General features: G+C 46.1%; 8 protein-coding genes across 10 annotated transcripts; 7 read left to right on the forward strand and 1 right to left on the reverse strand.

Annotated features, from left to right (window-relative positions):
- Positions 1-84: 84 nt before the first annotated feature.
- Positions 85-1,827, forward strand: LOC132707537 (elongation factor 1-alpha). Its single transcript, XM_060679430.1, has one exon. The coding sequence runs from the start codon at positions 260-262 to the stop codon at positions 1,646-1,648; it is 1,389 nt and encodes a 462-aa protein (XP_060535413.1). The 5' UTR covers positions 85-259; the 3' UTR covers positions 1,649-1,827.
- A 1,174-nt stretch (positions 1,828-3,001) lies between these two features.
- On the forward strand, positions 3,002-4,782 carry LOC132707177 (cytochrome c oxidase subunit 6B1). Its single transcript, XM_060678907.1, has 2 exons — positions 3,002-3,128; positions 4,461-4,782. Exon 2 carries the CDS (start codon positions 4,463-4,465, stop codon positions 4,700-4,702), a length of 240 nt encoding a protein of 79 aa, XP_060534890.1. The 5' UTR covers positions 3,002-3,128; positions 4,461-4,462; the 3' UTR covers positions 4,703-4,782.
- Positions 3,136-4,454, forward strand: LOC132707176 (probable ATP-dependent RNA helicase DDX46). The gene has a single exon (XM_060678906.1). The coding sequence runs from the start codon at positions 3,402-3,404 to the stop codon at positions 4,203-4,205; it is 804 nt and encodes a 267-aa protein (XP_060534889.1). The 5' UTR covers positions 3,136-3,401; the 3' UTR covers positions 4,206-4,454.
- A 409-nt stretch (positions 4,783-5,191) lies between the features above and the next one.
- Positions 5,192-5,671, forward strand: LOC132707440 (huntingtin-interacting protein K). Its single transcript, XM_060679301.1, has one exon. The coding sequence runs from the start codon at positions 5,268-5,270 to the stop codon at positions 5,625-5,627; it is 360 nt and encodes a 119-aa protein (XP_060535284.1). The 5' UTR covers positions 5,192-5,267; the 3' UTR covers positions 5,628-5,671.
- Positions 5,672-5,753: 82 nt separating this feature from the next.
- Positions 5,754-6,433, reverse strand: LOC132707438 (uncharacterized). Its single transcript, XM_060679300.1, has one exon. It carries the CDS (start codon positions 6,431-6,433, stop codon positions 5,768-5,770), a length of 666 nt encoding a protein of 221 aa, XP_060535283.1. The 3' UTR covers positions 5,754-5,767.
- LOC132707436 (translocating chain-associated membrane protein 1) lies at positions 6,432-7,781 on the forward strand. Its single transcript, XM_060679298.1, has 3 exons — positions 6,432-6,728; positions 6,785-7,113; positions 7,158-7,781. Exons 1-3 carry the CDS (start codon positions 6,432-6,434, stop codon positions 7,636-7,638), a joined length of 1,107 nt encoding a protein of 368 aa, XP_060535281.1. The 3' UTR covers positions 7,639-7,781.
- An 867-nt stretch (positions 7,782-8,648) lies between these two features.
- On the forward strand, positions 8,649-9,952 carry LOC132707437 (UPF0046 protein C25E10.12). Its single transcript, XM_060679299.1, has 3 exons — positions 8,649-9,314; positions 9,366-9,592; positions 9,653-9,952. Exons 1-3 carry the CDS (start codon positions 8,791-8,793, stop codon positions 9,778-9,780), a joined length of 879 nt encoding a protein of 292 aa, XP_060535282.1. The 5' UTR covers positions 8,649-8,790; the 3' UTR covers positions 9,781-9,952.
- Positions 9,953-10,929: 977 nt separating this feature from the next.
- Positions 10,930-16,215, forward strand: LOC132707637 (retinaldehyde-binding protein 1). 3 transcript variants are annotated; one of them, XM_060679552.1, is made up of 3 exons: positions 10,930-11,266; positions 14,865-15,217; positions 15,308-16,215. In XM_060679552.1, exons 2-3 carry the CDS (start codon positions 14,865-14,867, stop codon positions 15,927-15,929), a joined length of 975 nt encoding a protein of 324 aa, XP_060535535.1. In that variant the 5' UTR covers positions 10,930-11,266; the 3' UTR covers positions 15,930-16,215. The 3 variants fall into 3 exon arrangements, with proteins under 3 accessions (XP_060535535.1, XP_060535536.1, XP_060535537.1); XM_060679553.1 differs by lacking the exon at positions 10,930-11,266 and adding an exon at positions 11,379-11,941; XM_060679554.1 differs by lacking the exon at positions 10,930-11,266 and adding an exon at positions 11,983-12,331.
- The last annotated feature ends 1,924 nt before the right edge of the window (positions 16,216-18,139 follow it).

Raw genomic sequence — 18,139 nt, forward strand, 5'->3', positions numbered from 1 at the left:
GCGAAACGCAACGCTGTATCATTCCGATTGTAATTTCGGCTCGTAAAATCTCTAAAGAAGTGTGTTGTCCAAATCGGGCGCGCCTCCGTCGCCGGAAACGGAAACGTGCCGGCGGACCGGCTTAAGCCGCGCCACGTGACCGAATCGAACCAATAGACATCGGCCATTTTACCACCCCATTCCTGTGGTAATTTCTCCAAGAAAAGCGTGCAAACTTTCCAGCGTACAATCCGTTTTACCGGCACCGAACGATCGCGGCATGGGTAAAGAAAAGACTCACATCAACATCGTCGTGATCGGCCACGTAGATTCTGGCAAGTCGACTACGACCGGCCATTTGATCTACAAATGCGGCGGCATCGACAAGCGGACGATCGAAAAGTTCGAGAAGGAGGCCCAGGAGATGGGCAAGGGCTCCTTCAAGTACGCGTGGGTCCTCGACAAGCTAAAGGCGGAACGCGAGCGCGGCATCACGATCGACATCGCGCTCTGGAAATTCGAAACGGCCAAGTACTACGTGACGATCATCGATGCTCCGGGGCACCGGGACTTTATCAAAAACATGATCACCGGCACGTCGCAGGCCGACTGCGCGGTCTTGATCGTCGCGGCGGGCACCGGCGAATTCGAGGCGGGCATCTCGAAGAACGGCCAGACTAGGGAACACGCACTGCTAGCGTTCACCCTCGGCGTGAAGCAACTGATCGTAGGCGTCAACAAGATGGACTCTACCGAGCCGCCGTACAGCGAGCCCCGTTTCGAGGAAATCAAGAAGGAGGTGTCGTCGTACATCAAAAAAATCGGCTACAACCCGGCCGCGGTCGCTTTCGTGCCCATCTCCGGCTGGCACGGCGATAACATGCTCGAACCGTCTACAAAAATGCCGTGGTTCAAGGGATGGAACGTCGATCGTAAAGAGGGCAAAGCGGAAGGCAAAACCCTGATCGAGGCGTTGGACGCGATCCTGCCGCCTTCCAGGCCTACCGACAAACCTCTCCGTCTACCTCTACAGGATGTTTACAAAATAGGAGGCATCGGTACCGTGCCCGTGGGCCGCGTGGAGACCGGAGTGCTGAAGCCGGGCATGGTTGTGGTATTCGCGCCGGCCAACATCACCACCGAAGTGAAATCGGTCGAAATGCACCACGAGGCGCTCCAGGAGGCGGTGCCCGGTGACAACGTCGGTTTCAACGTGAAAAACGTCTCAGTGAAAGAGCTGAGACGCGGCTACGTCGCCGGTGACTCGAAAAATAACCCCCCCAAAGCGGCCGCCGATTTCCTCTCCCAGGTGATCGTTCTGAACCACCCGGGGCAGATCTCCAACGGGTATACGCCGGTGCTCGACTGTCACACTGCCCACATCGCGTGTAAATTCGCCGAGATCAAGGAGAAAGTGGACAGACGTTCGGGCAAGACGACCGAGGAGAACCCCAAGGCCATAAAGTCTGGGGACGCCGCCATAGTCACCCTGGTGCCGACGAAACCGATGTGCGTCGAGTCGTTCCAGGAGTTCCCGCCGCTTGGGAGATTCGCCGTGCGCGATATGAGGCAGACGGTCGCCGTCGGCGTCATCAAGAACGTCAACTTCAAGGAGTCCGGCGCGGGCAAAGTGACGAAAGCCGCGGAGAAGGCGGCCAAGAAGAAGTAGTTGTTCGGGCGCCCGCCCGCCGCCCGATTTTATAATGTAACCGCTATTATAATTATTATTATTATTATATTCCCTAGATGCTTAACGAGATTATCCGAGCCGGACGGCTTTTTATTTTCGTTCCGTTTGTTTTCCGTTCCGATGTGCGTCGTGTAATACAAATAGTACGCTGATTAATACGCCGGTCGTTTTATTTGCCCCGTTTGTCATCTCAACGAGCGGTATCGTGAGCCGTCTCGCTGTCGGCGGTAACTCGGTGTCGTCATCACCAGAGACCGTATCCGTTTGGTGGTCTGTGACACCGTGCCACCCTTCGATGAGCAATTTTTTGTTTTCAAATATTGACGTCATAAGCGATTCTTTTCACTGTAAAACGTATTTAGCACGACTTGAATTCTAGGTAATGCTTTACGATAGTAAAAGTATTCATATTAAAAATACATATATTTATACTTTTAATACTCAGCTTTTATGTTTGAGAAAGAAGAGCCAGTAATTTTATCCAAGAAATTTCTTGAAATTTGGTAGGTCTACCGGGCTTCATGTCGTAATAATTTGAATGTACTCTGATCTATGCGTAAATAAATTCGAAACGTGGCTGGACGGAGCTTTAATACGTTTAGAGGATTTATACGGGACAGTACAATTTTTTAATAACGAATAATAGTTAATTGAAACACGGCACCAGGCACATATACCGAGGACAGGGTCGGAAGCTTTACGACCGGTGACGTCATCTCAGAGCATGCGAGGGGCTCGTTTACACAGTTCTTACTTGAAGAATATTTTTAGGTGTTAATCTGTTGTGATACGTTATCAGTGCCATACCATTGAAGCTTCCGAATAAATAGTTGTTTTAATTACGAACCATATAGCTTCCAGAGAGATAGAGGCCTTACCAATACGGATAATACAGGACCTTATGAAGCAATTATGAAAAAAGAAAATTGCTCATATGACCTTACGACATTAATAACCAACATGGCCGCTGACCGATCGTCCATAAGTATGAAATTTGGATGCGGCATTTTTACTAGAGAGTTTTTCTCAAACAATCTCATTAAAATGTTTAGACAAAACGATTTAAGTATGTAGAAATCGTTGTTTAGAAAGAAAATGGCGCAAAGTGCAGGCAGTGGATGAAATATAGAGGCATGCGTGGATAATATCGATGCCGCCTGCGGCACATCAATTTTTATTGCAGAATCTAATAGTTATATGAGTGAAACTGAACAGGCGTTCTGATCGCTAGCGGCAACGCTAGCTACGGTGAAAGTAGCGTGTGTGCGTGTGTGTTTGAGAGGAAGACGTTACGTCACGGTGGAGATCGTTCGGTGGTCTGCGACGCGCGTCGATTCGTGCATACGCCGCGGTGTCGCCACAGTCGAGCCCGTCGAAGAGAGAGAGAAGTGGAAGCCATTTTGTCGTGTGCTGATCAGTCTACGAGAGGAAAACAAAAAGCGCCGAGAACCCGAGACAGGTAAAAAACAGGGTCGCGGGCAGTATTTAGCGTATAGTGCGCGCGCGATGCATGCGGTCGCCCCACTCGCGTTCGAAAACCCGCGACGTTTCCGTCGCCGCAAACGTCACCCATTGATTTTTCCGATTATCTAACACCGGACTAGTAGTACGCGCGGCGTTGTTGCCCCCCACCCGACGGTCTGCCGGCCCGTCTAGGTCGCGAGATATCGCGAAACCATGGCCGAAAAAACGTTTAACTATACCTGCCAGTTCTCTTGTAGGTCGCAGAGCGATGGAGGCCGTGCGGAGCCCGAGCGGCGGCCGCTGGAGCAATCCGCCCCCGCCCGGCACCGAGTTCGATTACTACGACGACGCGTCGGACGCGTCCAGCAAAAGGCGCGAGCCCAAAAGCCCCGCCCACCGCTCCCGGAGCAGGTCTCATGAGCGCAAGAGGCGCAACAAGAGACGCTCCCGGAGCCGTGGTAGCCGAGAGAGGCGCAGGCGGTCGCGCTCGAAGTCGCGCCGCAGAAAGCGGAGACGCTCGGCGTCGCGCTCGAGGAGCCGCAGGAGGCACGAGCACCGTCGCAGGAAAAGACGCACGAGGTCGTACTCGAGGTCGAGGTCCGACTCGCACCCCCGCAGGAGGGACAAAGACAGAAGGTCGCGCGGGCGGGGCGATAGAGCGGACTCGGACGCGCGTCACCTCGCCGACGGCGACATCGTCAAAGAGGAGGACATGAGGTTAGAGGATGAAGAGGAGGAGGAGGACGAGGAGGAAACTAACCCGGTGCCATTCAAGAACGACGGCACCTTCCTCGAAATGTTCAAAAAGATGCAGGAAATGGAAAAGATGAAGGAGGAGCCCGCCGAAGCTAAGGCCGAGGAGGCGAAAAGGCCGATAATGCCACCCACCTTCGGCAAGAGGCGGGGCGGGAAGGTGCTGAAAACGGGCGTCGTGCAAAAGGTCCGCACCAAGGATGACGAGGAGGAGGCGTCCACGTCTAACGACGCGTGGTCCATCTATATGAAGGAGGTGCGCAAGTATAAGGAGGCCTGCTGCGACGACGATTCCAAGACGAGGCCGCTCGTCAAATAAAGAGAGAAAAAGACGTTTGTGTTGGTGTTAGGCAGTGATATGATTTCTTTTTTAGTGTTTTTATTTGTACCCCGTTCCGGCGGACGAGTCCTTTAGTTTGTATCTTTTCTAAGTTTAAGGTTATGTAAATAATAAGGGAGAAAAAACAATGGGTATTTAGTTACTTGTCGCCATTTTGCGCGAGTCGGGGGCAACCGCGCGCGTCTATTCGTTTGTTTTCGTCACGGCCGCCTTGTCGACGTCGTCTCGTTTCAGCCATGTCGAAAGACGAGATCGTGTTGGAAACGGCCCCCTTCGATCCGCGGTTCCCCAACACGAACCAGACTCGCTACTGTTATCAGAGCTACCTCGATTTTTACCGGTGCAGGAAGGTCCGCGGGGAGAACTACGAGCCGTGCAACTACTTCAAGAAGGTGTACAGTTCGATTTGCCCCACGTCATGGACCGAAAAGTGGGACAGTCAGCGCGCCGAGGGCACCTTCCCCGCCACAATCTGAGCCGCCGGGCCGTAGGAGCGCGCGTTATCCATAGCTAGTTCTTGTAGATTTTTGTTTTAATAAATTTACTCTACCGGTAACTTTTGCCGATGATTTTAAGAGGTCTATCACGCAATAGGTGATGTCATCGGCCGTTTTCAACGTAGGGATGCCGCGAGCGCGCGTTCTCAATACACTTGTTGTTTATTAAAATCGTTTTGCGAAAAATACCGACGCCGTGTTTTATTACGCTTGTTTCGTACCAGTGACGCCGCGTCACAGACCACGGAAGCGGCGCGACCCGACCAAAGCCTTTTTCCCGATTCTATTCTACTCGATTTTTGCAAATTTAGCCGTTTTTCAACGCGGAACGGCCTATGGTGGACTAGAAATCGGAAAAGTTGCAGCAAAAAAAGTCGGCTAAGTACGACAGTGACGCGGCAGACCTCGTTTTATCACCCGCGTTTCGTAGCGAGTGACGCCGCGTCACGGACCACGGAAGCGGCGCGAATAGACCAAAGCGTTTTCGGTGGTTCTAACCTACTCGATTTTCGCGATTTGAGCCGTTTTCAACTCGGAAAGGGCCATGGCGGACGAGGAGACGGTCAACGGAAACTCGGACGAGAATTCGGAAAAGTCGCAGCAAAAAAAGTCGGCCAAGTATGACAGCGGCGCGGCGGACCTGGAAAAGGTGACGGACTACGCTGAAGAGAAGGAGATTTCGACGCAGGACGTGGCAAACGCGATCTCCGCGATAGGAGACCGGCGGAACCAGGCGGCGCTCGAGAAACAGGCTAGGGAGAAAGAGCTCCTGAAGGTATCCATCAGGAAAGAGGACGTGGACCTCATCGTCAGGGAAATGGAGATTACGCGCTCGAAGGCGGAGCGCACGCTGCGCGAGAACCACGGGAACGTGGTGAACGCGCTGATCTCGCTAACCAACTGAACCTGTAGCCGGTTTCCTAGATCGCACATAAAATGAAAGAATGACATGTAGTTTTAGTGATCGTATAGTACACCTTTTTTCACTTTATAAACAAGACCAAAAACACTTTATTGAGTAGTAATGTACAACGTCTCGTGCTATTACAAGTATTCTCTATTCATCGGTGTCTTTTTGGCCTTCTTATCCCTGGCCCTCGGGAACCACCGGTGCTTCGTGGTAGCGGTTAAGTTCATCAGTTCCTGTCTCGCTTGTTCGGGGGTCTTTTTGTTGAATATCGACATCAGTTCCGGAGTCAGTTGCGTTTTCAACACAGAAGGATGCTCATCGGTCTTCTCTTCCGGCAGCGGCCTCGTACACTCGTACGGAAAGTCGCGTTTGGGGTGCCACGCGACGAGCGTCGTCCCGTCGAGGGTGCCCACGATTTTGTAAGATCGGATTCCGCTGCGGAACGCCGGCGACACGATGCGTCCTAATATATACCGGCTCATGTTTCCGCAAACTTGACAAGGCGTATTTATAACCTCTAAATACAACAGCGATCGATCCACGACGTTTTGTGACATAACCGACTTTGACCACCCGTAGACAGATGGCGCCGGTGGAAAATAGTTACCCCTTCGATCGTAGATGTCGCGGTAGTCCGCGGCCAACCGTTGACGTGTCGGTTTCGTGGCACGACGATTCGGAAAAATATCGGTAAACGTAAATAGGCGGTCAGGTCGATGCGTCGTGTCGTTCCCCGGCAATCGTAACATACGGTAACGCGTCAGTTTCGAATCCCGCGTCGCCCCAAAAAAAATTAACATGGTGAAACCGGTGCGTAAGTCGTCGAACAAGAATCCGCCGATTTTCAGTCACGAATTCGTGATACAAAATCACGCGGACATCGTTTCTTGCGTGGCGATGGTGTTCGTGGTCGGGCTCATGGTGCAGGCGACGTCCCCGTTGGCGTCGGTCTTCATCACCTTGCACCACAACGTCACGGGGGAATCGGGGGACCTCCCGTTGTACTTGCCCGGCTACAAGGACTGGGCGTGCGTCTTTTTCTACAGTCTAATATGCGTGATTATCCACGCGATCATTCAGGAGTACGTCTTGGACGTGAGGTAGAGTCGGTGGCGTCTTCGCTTGTCCCTAAACCGCGTTTTCTATTGCAGAAGGTGTCGAAAAAACTGCACCTGTCCAAGTCCAAGCTCGCCGTCTTCTCCACCAGCGGCCAGCTGACGGCGTTCTACGCGCTGTCCGCGCTCTGGGGCTTGGACATCGCCTTCAAGGAGCACCTGGTGCCGGACGTCGCTCGCATATGGTCCGACTACCCCGTCCTCATGACGTTCATGTTCAAGCTCTATGTGGTGATCCAGCTCGCATATAGCCTTCACGAGTTGCCCGAACTGTACTTTCAGCGGGCGAAACGCGAGGACTACGTCCCCAGGGCGTCGCACAGCCTCGCGGGCCTCGTCCTCGTCGCCGTTCCTTACTTTTTGGGGTGAGTTTTGCGCGCGCCTCGGAGGAAAAACGTTTCCGTCGCAGTTTCAACAGGTTGCTGGTGAGTTTGCTGGTGCTACACCACGTGGCGGAGCTGTTCCACCACTTGGCCCAGCTCGTCCAGACGGTCGATAAGGAGGAGCGCTTCTCGCGCGCCACCGGCTTGGTGTCGAACGCGCTTCAAATAGTCGCGCGTCTGGGCAGCATCATCTTGGCCGTGCTGACCCTCTGGTACGGCCTCGCGTCCAAAGAGAACCAGGAGTTGGACGTGAAAAAGGGCCGCTTCAACACCCCGCCGATAAGGTTCTCGGTACTCGCAGGCATCATCCTACTGCAGATGTATCTCATCTTCAAGGTCATCAGCAGGGAGCTGACGAGGTCGCGGGAGGCGGGGCCCGCGATAACCGCGCCCAAGGTCAAGGCCCAGAAGAAGGCGAAGACCAAGAGCAAGAAGCCAGACGAGTCTGACCTGCCCGAGGTCGATCAGAACACCAACAAGACGCTCAGGAAGCAGAAGGTCAAGTAGGGGTTAGGTTAGAGTTTTTTTTTTTCGACTGTACGGCCTTTTAAATATTTTGTAATAAAGTTTATATTTTTTATAAGAAAAAATATATTTTCCGCTGCGTGGTTCTCTGTCCATCTGAAACGAATTTCGGTAATAAAATGTATAACGGAAATGTGGCGTGTTTATTTAACGGGAAACAGCGAGGACGTATTGCGTAACGCGGCACGTCACGACGTTTCCGTCCGCTTTCGGTAGTGGTCTGGGCTATATTGTCGATGACAAGCAAGAAGCTCGGGGCCTTTTTTGTAAATAAGGGTTTTAGTTTGCCGCGTGGTTTTCTGTCCATCCGAAATGAGATTCGGTAATAAAATTTAAAACGCTGAAATGAAGCGTTTTTATATAACGAAGATCGCGGTGACGTCACGATTTTCACGTATACTGTGGATGGTTGTCTGTGGTACGAACGTCTAGAATATAAATTTTAAATCGAATACATTAAGACTGAAAACACCACTCGTAAAAATTTGCCAGCCAATGGCCGCATTCAGCGGACGTAGCAAAACGCTCCCGATACGTAGCGGTAGCTACTGGCAACGTGTACGTATGTAGAGGTTATGGTGTCTTATTTTTGTTTGGGTGTTGATGATTTTGAGATTTAGATTTTTTTCGAAGGTATATCTTTTTCTGTGTTTGTGCGTAGTGCTGCTGATTTAACATGTGTTAATAAAGTGGAAACGTCTTTGACCTACTACATCAGAACTTAGTAGAAAGGACGTTATGGACATTTTAATTGAAAACGAAATGAGGATAATTTAGTCAAATGACTTTGGAATTAGCAGAACTAGTTCGAATATTTGAGGATAATGAAGGTGTCCAATACCAAAGAATTGGAAAACTGTAAGGAATTATGGAAGGAATTTATTCTGAATCGGTCGTTCGGACTGTTCGGATTCAGTGATTATTGCCGCTTATGTTGGCAACAAAAATTATTGAAATGAACGATTGACACAACACTAATCGGGAGCGCTTTGTTACTGAATGCGACCAATTGCTAATTTGTCACGGTGTGAAAGAAGAAGAACGCGGAACTAACCCCGGTGATTTATCGATGTCGATTGAAAACGTCGGAAAAACCCGCGGCGTCATCAAAATGTAACCGCAACGTCGGTAAGAATGGACGAGACCATCGAAGTGCACCCTTTGTCGGCTAGCCCGACGGCCGCGTGGAAAGAAATCGGCCAAACGCAAAAGGTACTCAAGCTCAACGTCAAAGTGCCGTCGGCGGCGGTCGGTTTCGACAAAGTACGTTTCGTGTGCATGAGCGACACGCATTCCCTCATCCGATATATGACGTTCGGCGTGCCCGACGGCGACGTTTTCGTACACGCGGGCGATTTCACGCGCTGCGGTCAGAAGGATGAAGTCGTGCAGTTTGACGCCTGGCTCGGCACGCTGCCGCACAAACACAAGATCGTGATCGCCGGCAATCACGAACTCAGCTTCGACAAGAGGTTCGTCGACAAGTTCAAGGCGAAGAGCGGCGCGGACGAGGGCGAAGTGCCCAATTACGGCAAGACGCAGGACAATATACGCGACGCTGTCAACACGGACAACGTTAAACGCTTGCTGACCAACTGCACGTACTTGGAAGACTCGGGCGTCGAAGTGTACGGCCTCAAAGTGTACGGAACTCCTTGGTAAGTGTTTTTGAGGTTATGCACCGCGACTGTTTTACGGTTCCCTCACAGGCAACCCGAGTTTGGCAATTGGGCTTTCAATTTGCCCCGCGGCTCCGCTTGCTTGGAAAAATGGGACCAGATTCCCGCGGGAGTCGACGTGTTGGTGACTCACACTCCTCCGCTCGGTCACGGCGATCTGGTCTGCTCCGGGGTGAGGGCGGGATGCGTCGAGCTCCTCGCCACCGTCCAGAGACGGGTCAAGCCCAAGTACCACGTCTTCGGACACATTCACGAAGGTATGGTGACCGCAGTCGTCGAAACTCCACGTCACCCTACTTGTTATTTATTTCGTTTAGGTTATGGGGTGACGTCCGACGGAAAAATCATTTACGTAAACGCTTCCACGTGCGACATCAATTACTTCCCTCGCAACTTGCCGGTCGTCTTCGACGTGCCGCTGCCTCCGGGATACACGAAAAATTAGCGTTTGAGCTTGTTATTTTTGTATATTTTGTTTTTATTGTTATTTTGTAACCAATAAACTTAAGGCATTTTATTTACATTTCCTCTATATCAGTTCAGCATGACAATAAAAAATAAAAAGTCGAAGGTTTATCACGACGTTGTTGCTAAAAAAAATGTTAAAAAATGACTGTTTAAGCATGAAAACTAAAGCTAAAAAAAGTACTACGTAAATTTTAAACAGCGAGCGCTATCTCTTCGATAGTCGCCCAACTAAAATCGCCGTGGCACAAATTTATTAAGATTAAATTCCTTGGTTTTGTTGCTTAAAACGCTACGTTATTGGGCCAACTAAAGTCGATAAATTTTAAATAACTTCGAACGTCTGTCGACAGATGCCGCTGTGAAGGTGAACTTTTTTAAATTAATGCTAAAAACGTTTTAATAAACATTTTATAAAATTTAACCAGCCAGCGCTACCTGTTCAATCTTCGTGCAACTAAAAGCGCTCTCTGTAGCGAGATGACGCTGTACTGGAGTAAAAAAAGTTGAATTAACACCAGAAACGTATTACTTTTGCATATTTCAGGCTTGTAACGAATAAATACGCGGGTATTTTTGCTTTAGTGCTTTAATAATACAAGCTCTGTATTTTAAATAGCTTTGAATTAATTCGATGATTTTATAACTTTAAGAGTTCGTAACAAATGCGTCGCTCACGAGATGGCGCGGTACCACTTTAAAACTCTCCAAATAACCTTGAAAACGCACGGTATTTGAGTGTACCTGGTTCTGACACTTAACTTAAATAAATTGATGTTAAGACGCGTTAATAATAACTATGTTCATTTACTAGATGAGCGCCATCTCTTCTAAATAACGTTAGAAACGCATTACAAATACACAGTTTTATAACTCAAAACGCGTTGATAATTTCAAACGTTTGTCAAGAGATGGCGCTGTGCTGGTGTGTTAGGCCTTTCAAATAACGTCAGAAGCGCAAGTTTGAGCATCTCCGAACTAGGAACGCAGCATGTTTTGAATTTTTAAAAAAATTACGCGCGAGATCACGTACGGAGCGTAAACAATCGAAGTTTTGTTTGTTTAATTTACACGGCAAACGATCCGTGTTTGTGTAAACAAAATCTCGATTGTTGTGTGCGTCGCGGGCGTCCGTACACGTACGGGCCGATCGTGTGACCTACTTTACGAAACGTCGTAACAATAGGAAGCGACTTTTAAACAGCGCGCACCTTAAAGCGGGCCGATAAATCGCTCCTTATCGTCGTGACGTAAGGTACGCGGCGTTGCGAAATAGGCGCCTTTTCTTTGTCGCCTCCCCGCACCTCTCGCGTGTCGCCCCACTCGGGTACCGCGGGAAAAAAAAAAGTCCACCTCCCGCGCACATGGAACCAACGGTACCTGCACCCAGTCGCGCTCGCGTCCCGCACCGCGACAAACGTGCTTGAACGTAGACGTCCAACACGCAACTTGGTAACGCCGCGAGGGTAAGTTTTTTCTCGCAATTACACCAACTTTTGGCGGGTTCCTGGGCTGTTTTATGCCGGAGGAAGACGCGGAACGTCACTTGTCGGGGTCGGCACGATAAAACGGCATTCCGGCACAGAAACCTTGAACTTGACGCGCTCCGGCGGCAGAAACACTTTCACCGTCGATCGTTACGCGATTAAAATTGCGTTTCCGCGACCGCGAATTGTCCGCGGTGCCGATTTAATTGATGCGGATAACGCGGTCTACGTTTTCGCGGTCGAACTCGCTCAGATTTTACGTTAAATCGCGCTTTCGAAGGGCGCCGGACCACAGTTCACGCGTCAAACTTGCAATTGCGACGGGGTCGGTAATACAGTTTCCGCGTATCATTTCGCACCCTGCCGCCACGGTGGCCGATATTTTGTACGGCAACGCCGCCGTTAGCACGCGACCGTTTTTCGGTTTTGCGAAAGAGTTAAACAATCGCTTTCACGCGCGAACATCCCGAAAATCGTAACACACGCGATTGCGTAATAGTAATTTTTTACGATTGTTTTATGTAACGCGGGTTGCCAAATCGGTGGTGGGGCGGTCCGCGATTCTGCGGCATTTCCGGGCTATTTATACGTAGGGATCGCACGATTAGTTTGCAGTCTGTGGTTCGGGTGTCGGTCCGATTGTCTACATTCGGGGTAATACAGCCTATGCCTTCGAAGGCGATTAATAGATATACTTTTACAATAAAAACTAATAAATAACCGCTAATAAGCGATAATTTTCGCGTGTGTACGGAAAAAAATCTTGAAGCGCGTTTTAAATGTCAGTCGTTTAATAATTAAATTAAATAATTACATTTCTTTTTATTTTAACCGTTCGCGACTTCTAATTCGTTGAAGTTGTGAAACTTAATCAAGTACCATTTAGAAACGGTCCGTTGCCTCACGCGGGTGATTAATTACCCTTCTCAGATTTCGGAAATCTCGCCTAAAGGCGTCCGTACGCGCGCTTTGCACAACATCGGCATTTCAACACGGCGAAACATCTGTATTACTTGTGGTTTCATTACTTAGTGGATTTATGAAGTGAGTTTACTTGCAAGCTTTATTATTCAGCTTAAAGTGAATACATATCTGAGACTTGCGTCTCCTCCTGCTCTTCTTTTTAGAGTCCTGGGCACAAGCCCTAAGCGCGGCATAGAATAAACTACCTCACATTCTTTCTCCTATGAGTGATATTTACAATCAACTTAAATTAATTAGAGTGGGCATTTGCGTGTGGGTCGAAAATTAAAATTCTTGGAATTTTGGTTGTGGCTCTCGATCAATTACTAAAGTTTCCGTGACGATCAGAACCTGATTTTAGAATTTTCATAATTGTACTGCTTGTAGTATATTTAAGTTCTTCGCATTCAATATACTTTGAATAATAATCTACAATTAACGGAGAGTTTTTTTCATGTAATTCGAAAATATCACATGACGCTTTGTTCGAAAGCATGTGACTCCAAAGGTTCTGTAACTTGCGAATTTGCATACGTCGAACACTGATGACACGTCAAGGTTTTATCTTTAACATGTCGAGCCACTCCTGGCCAAAATAAAGATTCTTGAGCCAGCCGAATGCATTTTTTAATACCTAGGTGGCTATCATATGTCGACGACATCATAACTGCAGTTCCAAAAAGAAAAACAGACTTATTGCTAAACTCCTTCAATAATTTCCACAAAAAATTACAATTCACAATTGAAATTGAGAACCAAAATACTATTAACTTTTTAGACTTAACCCTACATCACATACAAAATGAAATAAGAACAACTTGGTATACTAAGAAAACAAATTCATCACGTTATCTAAATTTTAAATCTAATCATTCCCTAGCCCAAAAAAAATCCGTCATAATAGGTCTCGCAGACAGAGCAATAATGTTATCCCATCCAGGATATAGACCAGACGCAATTAAAAAAGCAAAACACATTAGAAAATAATTATCCCATAAACTTAATTAATAATATGTTTAGTAAACGTACCAACAAGTTTTATAATAACGTAAACAAAAAACAACATCAAAATCCTCAAAGAAAATATATATCGCTACCATATATACCTGGATTATCAGAAAAACTCCAAACCATTTTGAAGGACACAAAAGTTATAATTTACAAAAAACATATCTCTTCACCAAACTTAAAGCAAAAATTCCAGTTGAAAAAAGAAGCAATACAGTATATGAAATTCCATGCTCTAATTGCGACAGTGTATATATAGGACAAACAAGCCAATATTTAAATAATAGAATCAACGGACATAAGTATGACAAAAAAAAACAAAACAGCTGTTCATACCCATTGCGAAAACACCAACCACACATTCGATTTTCAAAAAGTTAAAGTCCTACTAACAGAACTTAACACGAAAGAAAGAGAACTTTATGAAAGTATTGAAATAAAAAAAAACAAAAATTCAATTAATTACAAAACCGATTCTAAAAACCTTAACAAAATATATCATTCAATTTTAAACTAACAAAATGAAATTATCCAATATCATAAAAAATAATAAAAAATCCTCATAAAATATTCGCTGACAAATTATTTTTATTTTTAATATATTAACACAACGTCAAATGTCATTAATTGTTATATATGTCACCTATACAAAATAAGAATATTTTGAAAAAGATCGAAATTACGATCGAAACGTTAATAAATACTTAGAAGGATCACATTAATTGTTTTCGAGAGACCGAATACCCAAGAGAAATTGAAGAAATATATATATATATATATATATATATAAATATATATATATATATATATATATAAATATATATATATATATATATATATATATATATATATATATATATATATATATATATATATATATATATATATATATATATATATATATATATATATATATATATATATATATATATATATATATATATATATATATTTATATATATATTGGTATTGAGTGATCGACGTTTAAAGGTCAAGGAAATCTCAGAAATTACTAAGCTTTCTGATGCAAGTGTTCATCGAATCCTGCATGATCATTTAGGTATGCATAAGGTTAGTGCAAGATGGGTTCCTAAAAACCTTACGGCTATCCAAAATCAACGCCATGTCGAGTGTGCGCGGTCATTTTTGGACCTCTGTGGGTCGGAACCGAAGCCTGTGAGTTGTTAATAAAGAGATGTAATAAGTGTATTGAAGTTAAGGTGGATTATATCGAAAAATAATACTACTTTGTTTCTTTGATATTCAGGCAGGGAAATTTTGACGCTGCCCTCGTATTTTGCACTAAACAATCCCCAACTCCAGGTTCAACAATCAACGGAAATAGTAATTGTTTTGTTTGTTTCCAAAAACTGCAACACAGTTTTACAAGCAAAAATTTGTTTTAAATTTTGAATGCTGATGTTGCCCAATAAATTCAACATCATGTTTAAGCCAATCACGCGGAGGTTTAGTTTTATCAGTAAAGTTTTTGGCTAATTTACTTATGTATGTCAACACTCTTAAAGCTCTTTTTGCATCTTGAGAAATTATGCGTCCCATCTTGTAAGACAACTGCGCCAAATTACTTGTTTAATTATTTTTTTAGATGACGACGGGACTGATTATATCGAACCCGCCGTGGCCGAAGCAGGACTACGAACCGCTGCAGGTGCCGCCGAAGCGGCTCCGACAGGTCGCAGAGGACGAGCTCAGGGAGACGGAGTCGGCGCGCGCCGACTGCCTCAGACAGCTCAGGGAGTGGATCGGGAAGAACGACGACGTCCGCGACTGCCTCACCGACGACAATTTCCTGCTGCGCTTCCTGCGGGTGAAGAAGTTCAGCGTGCCGATGGCGCAGCAGGTGCTGCTCAAGTACCTCAACTACAGGAAGCGTTTCAGGCACCTCCTCTACGGTCTGGACCACGCGGAGCCGTCGGTCAGCCGGCTAATCGACTCGGGGTGCGTGCAATGACGGTTTTGCGTTTCGGCAACGCCCACCGTTCAGTGCCACGTCCGTCCGATATCTCTTATACGCTCGATTCCTCGCAGGTACCTCTACGTGAGCCCCACGAGGGATTCGAAGGGACGTAGGGTTGTCGTGTACGACACCACCAAGTTCGACGCGCGCGTTTTCAGCGGCCTCGACATGGGCAGGGCCCACGCCGTCACCTACGAGACCCTGCTCTCCGACGAGGAGAACCAGATCCTGGGGGTCGTCCACGTGGCCGACCTGGCCGGTCTGAACCCCGCCTTTCTCACGCTCTTTTCCGTCACCGAGTTCGGGTACCTGATCAAGTGGGGCGAGCAGTCGTTCCCGATGAGGCACAAGGAGATCCACCTCGTCAACATGCCGCAGGCGCTCAAGTACGTCTACGACTTCGCCAAGTCCAACATGAGCGCCAAACTGAAGGACAGGCTCACGGTGCACGACTCCAAGGCGAGTCTGGTCGAAGCCGTCGGCTTCGACTGCCTGCCGAGGGAGTGGGGCGGGGAAACGTCGGCCGCCTCCATGCTGACGCTGTGGAGGGGGGAGTTGGAGGCGAAGAAGGCAAGGGTGTTGTCGCTCGACCGGATGACCTTGCTTAGCGACAAGGGCATCGTGAGGTCGAGGGCCGCGAAGAGGGAGGACGTCTCCCTCGTAGGTAGTTTCCGAATGCTCCAGGTCGATTAGGTCGCCCGCGCTCGGGTGCTGCTCTTGCCGTTATGTACAGGGCGTGACTCTCGGCATGTATACATGTTTTTTTCCTAAGTTTTCTAGGGGAACGCCCTGTATAGTGATTAGGTTAGGTAATATCGAGTGTTCTACCGTTGTAATGGGTCGATGTTAAGTTGTTATGCTTAGTTCGTAAGGCGTAATGGGATTTTCCAGCGTATACCACTGGCGTCATCACACGAGTAAGTAAGTAATTGTGTAATTAGCTTTACGCGGGTCACGTGAGTTTAAATAAACGTTATATGTCGTTCGTGGAGTTTTATTTCTTTCCGTCCACCACAAAGTAACAAAGAAACAAGAAACGAAGTAAAATGATCTCTTAGATGTATATAGGAATCGATAAATTGGGTTGGGATCGTAGGAAACTGCCACGTAAATTTTTTTAACATTTGGGACTACAGACCACAACTTTTTTTTTGACTGGATGCCCCGTATGCCCCAAATACTAAACCGAGATTGCGCACAGTCTCCTTTATGGGCAACACAGTATCCCCGATTTCAACCCTTTGCACTGTCAATATCTAATTTACGTCCTAATAATAATAAGCAACATTTTTGGGGATTAAGGAGGGAGTGGTTTAAAGACAATCCTTTCAGTGCATTCAGCTCCCTACTCAATATTCCACAGCTCTCCCCGACGCTCCCCCTACTAAACGACAGATACAAAAAATTGCGTTGGACACTTTTTTAGTGCCTTGGGAAGATCCGATGTTTAGACAGCATAGAGCAGCGGGGAAAATTGATCCTTGCGGAACACCTCGAAGGAGGTCACACTGGGATCTACTTAATAAAGAGTTAGAAAAAAAAAATATCGATGTGTTATAATCTAGCAGCCAGCATCGTGAGATTACCCTCGACTGCTGCCCTCAATATATCGTCTCATACATTAGCCAGTGCTGTAGCGACTTTTTCTGAAGCCTGACTGAGTTTCAGGAAGAATGCTGTTATTTACAATATGATCTAATAATTGGATGCTTATGCCAGTATCTTCGACAAGCACGGTCAAACACTAATTGGGCGTAAATCTTTGTAACTTTTGGGGTTGGAAATTTTGGGCAATGGCGATACTAGACCTCTTTTCCAGCATTCCGAAACGACTGAGTTTACTATATAAAAATTAATAATATGGGTGAGGAAAGGTAGCATGAAAGGACAACAAAGCTGTAAAGTCATTATTCCAATACCGTCAGCACTCTCCGCTCTGGACTTCGTTGCTGTAATAATATTGGGTATCTGATTTACGACTTCAGAAGTGTTTTGACTATAGAAGTTCAGAATAATAATAATAAAGGGCCTTCATTCGGTTTCGAAGGAGATATCTTACAAAATATGTAACTGTGGAGGCAGCATCCAACATAATTGCTCTCATGCAACTATCTAAAACGAGCATATGACATTATTTATAAAATAAAATATACTATATAAATTGCATAGACACTCATTCAAAATGGTAGAGTTAAATTGTGAAAAAACATTTTTAATAATTTTAACGCTGCTAGGGTGAATTCAAAAAATACGACGTTAGGGCCCAAAATTTCCCGTCTGACCTAGATGCAGCTCTAGTATCACGATAAAACTTTGTCTTCTCTTAAATATATATCTTAGTAGGCTGCGAAAAAAAATCGTACCTGATGTTTGAGATTTTGGACATTTGTTTTAAATTGAACAGCACGAAACCTAATACAGAACGCGAACAATTTAAAACATTTACATACGTAGGGGAACCCAGTGAAAAACACATAAAAGAGCGTTTAAAAACAATAGTCTAGATTTTAATCATGCTTAAACACAGAAAAACACGTTTTTGACGACAATTTTCATATTTTACATACAGCCACAAAAAATATAAAATTAATTTTATTGGAAGCCGTGTATTGCTTAACGATCAATTAAATTTAAATTTAAATTCCTCTCCATTATTAAACTTAAATTCTCACAACACCATTAATTAAGATTTTAATGTCATTTTCCGGTATATATAGTAGCAGGTAGTTTGTAAATATTACATTTGATAAAGACACGATGTTGTCGAAACAATTATCATGTCATAATATATAATTTCGTGGAAATCCGAACTGCTTCACAGCCACCCAAGATATGAATTATAAATTCTAAGAATATTATTTTATTTCTGAATGTTGCTTTTACTTTTAAAAAGTGCAGAATTT

The sequence above is a fragment of the Cylas formicarius genome, unplaced genomic scaffold (assembly GCF_029955315.1).
Source record: "Cylas formicarius isolate icCylForm1 unplaced genomic scaffold, icCylForm1.1 PGA_scaffold_9__14_contigs__length_23061073, whole genome shotgun sequence".
In the NCBI taxonomy this organism is placed as follows: domain Eukaryota; kingdom Metazoa; phylum Arthropoda; class Insecta; order Coleoptera; family Brentidae; genus Cylas; species Cylas formicarius.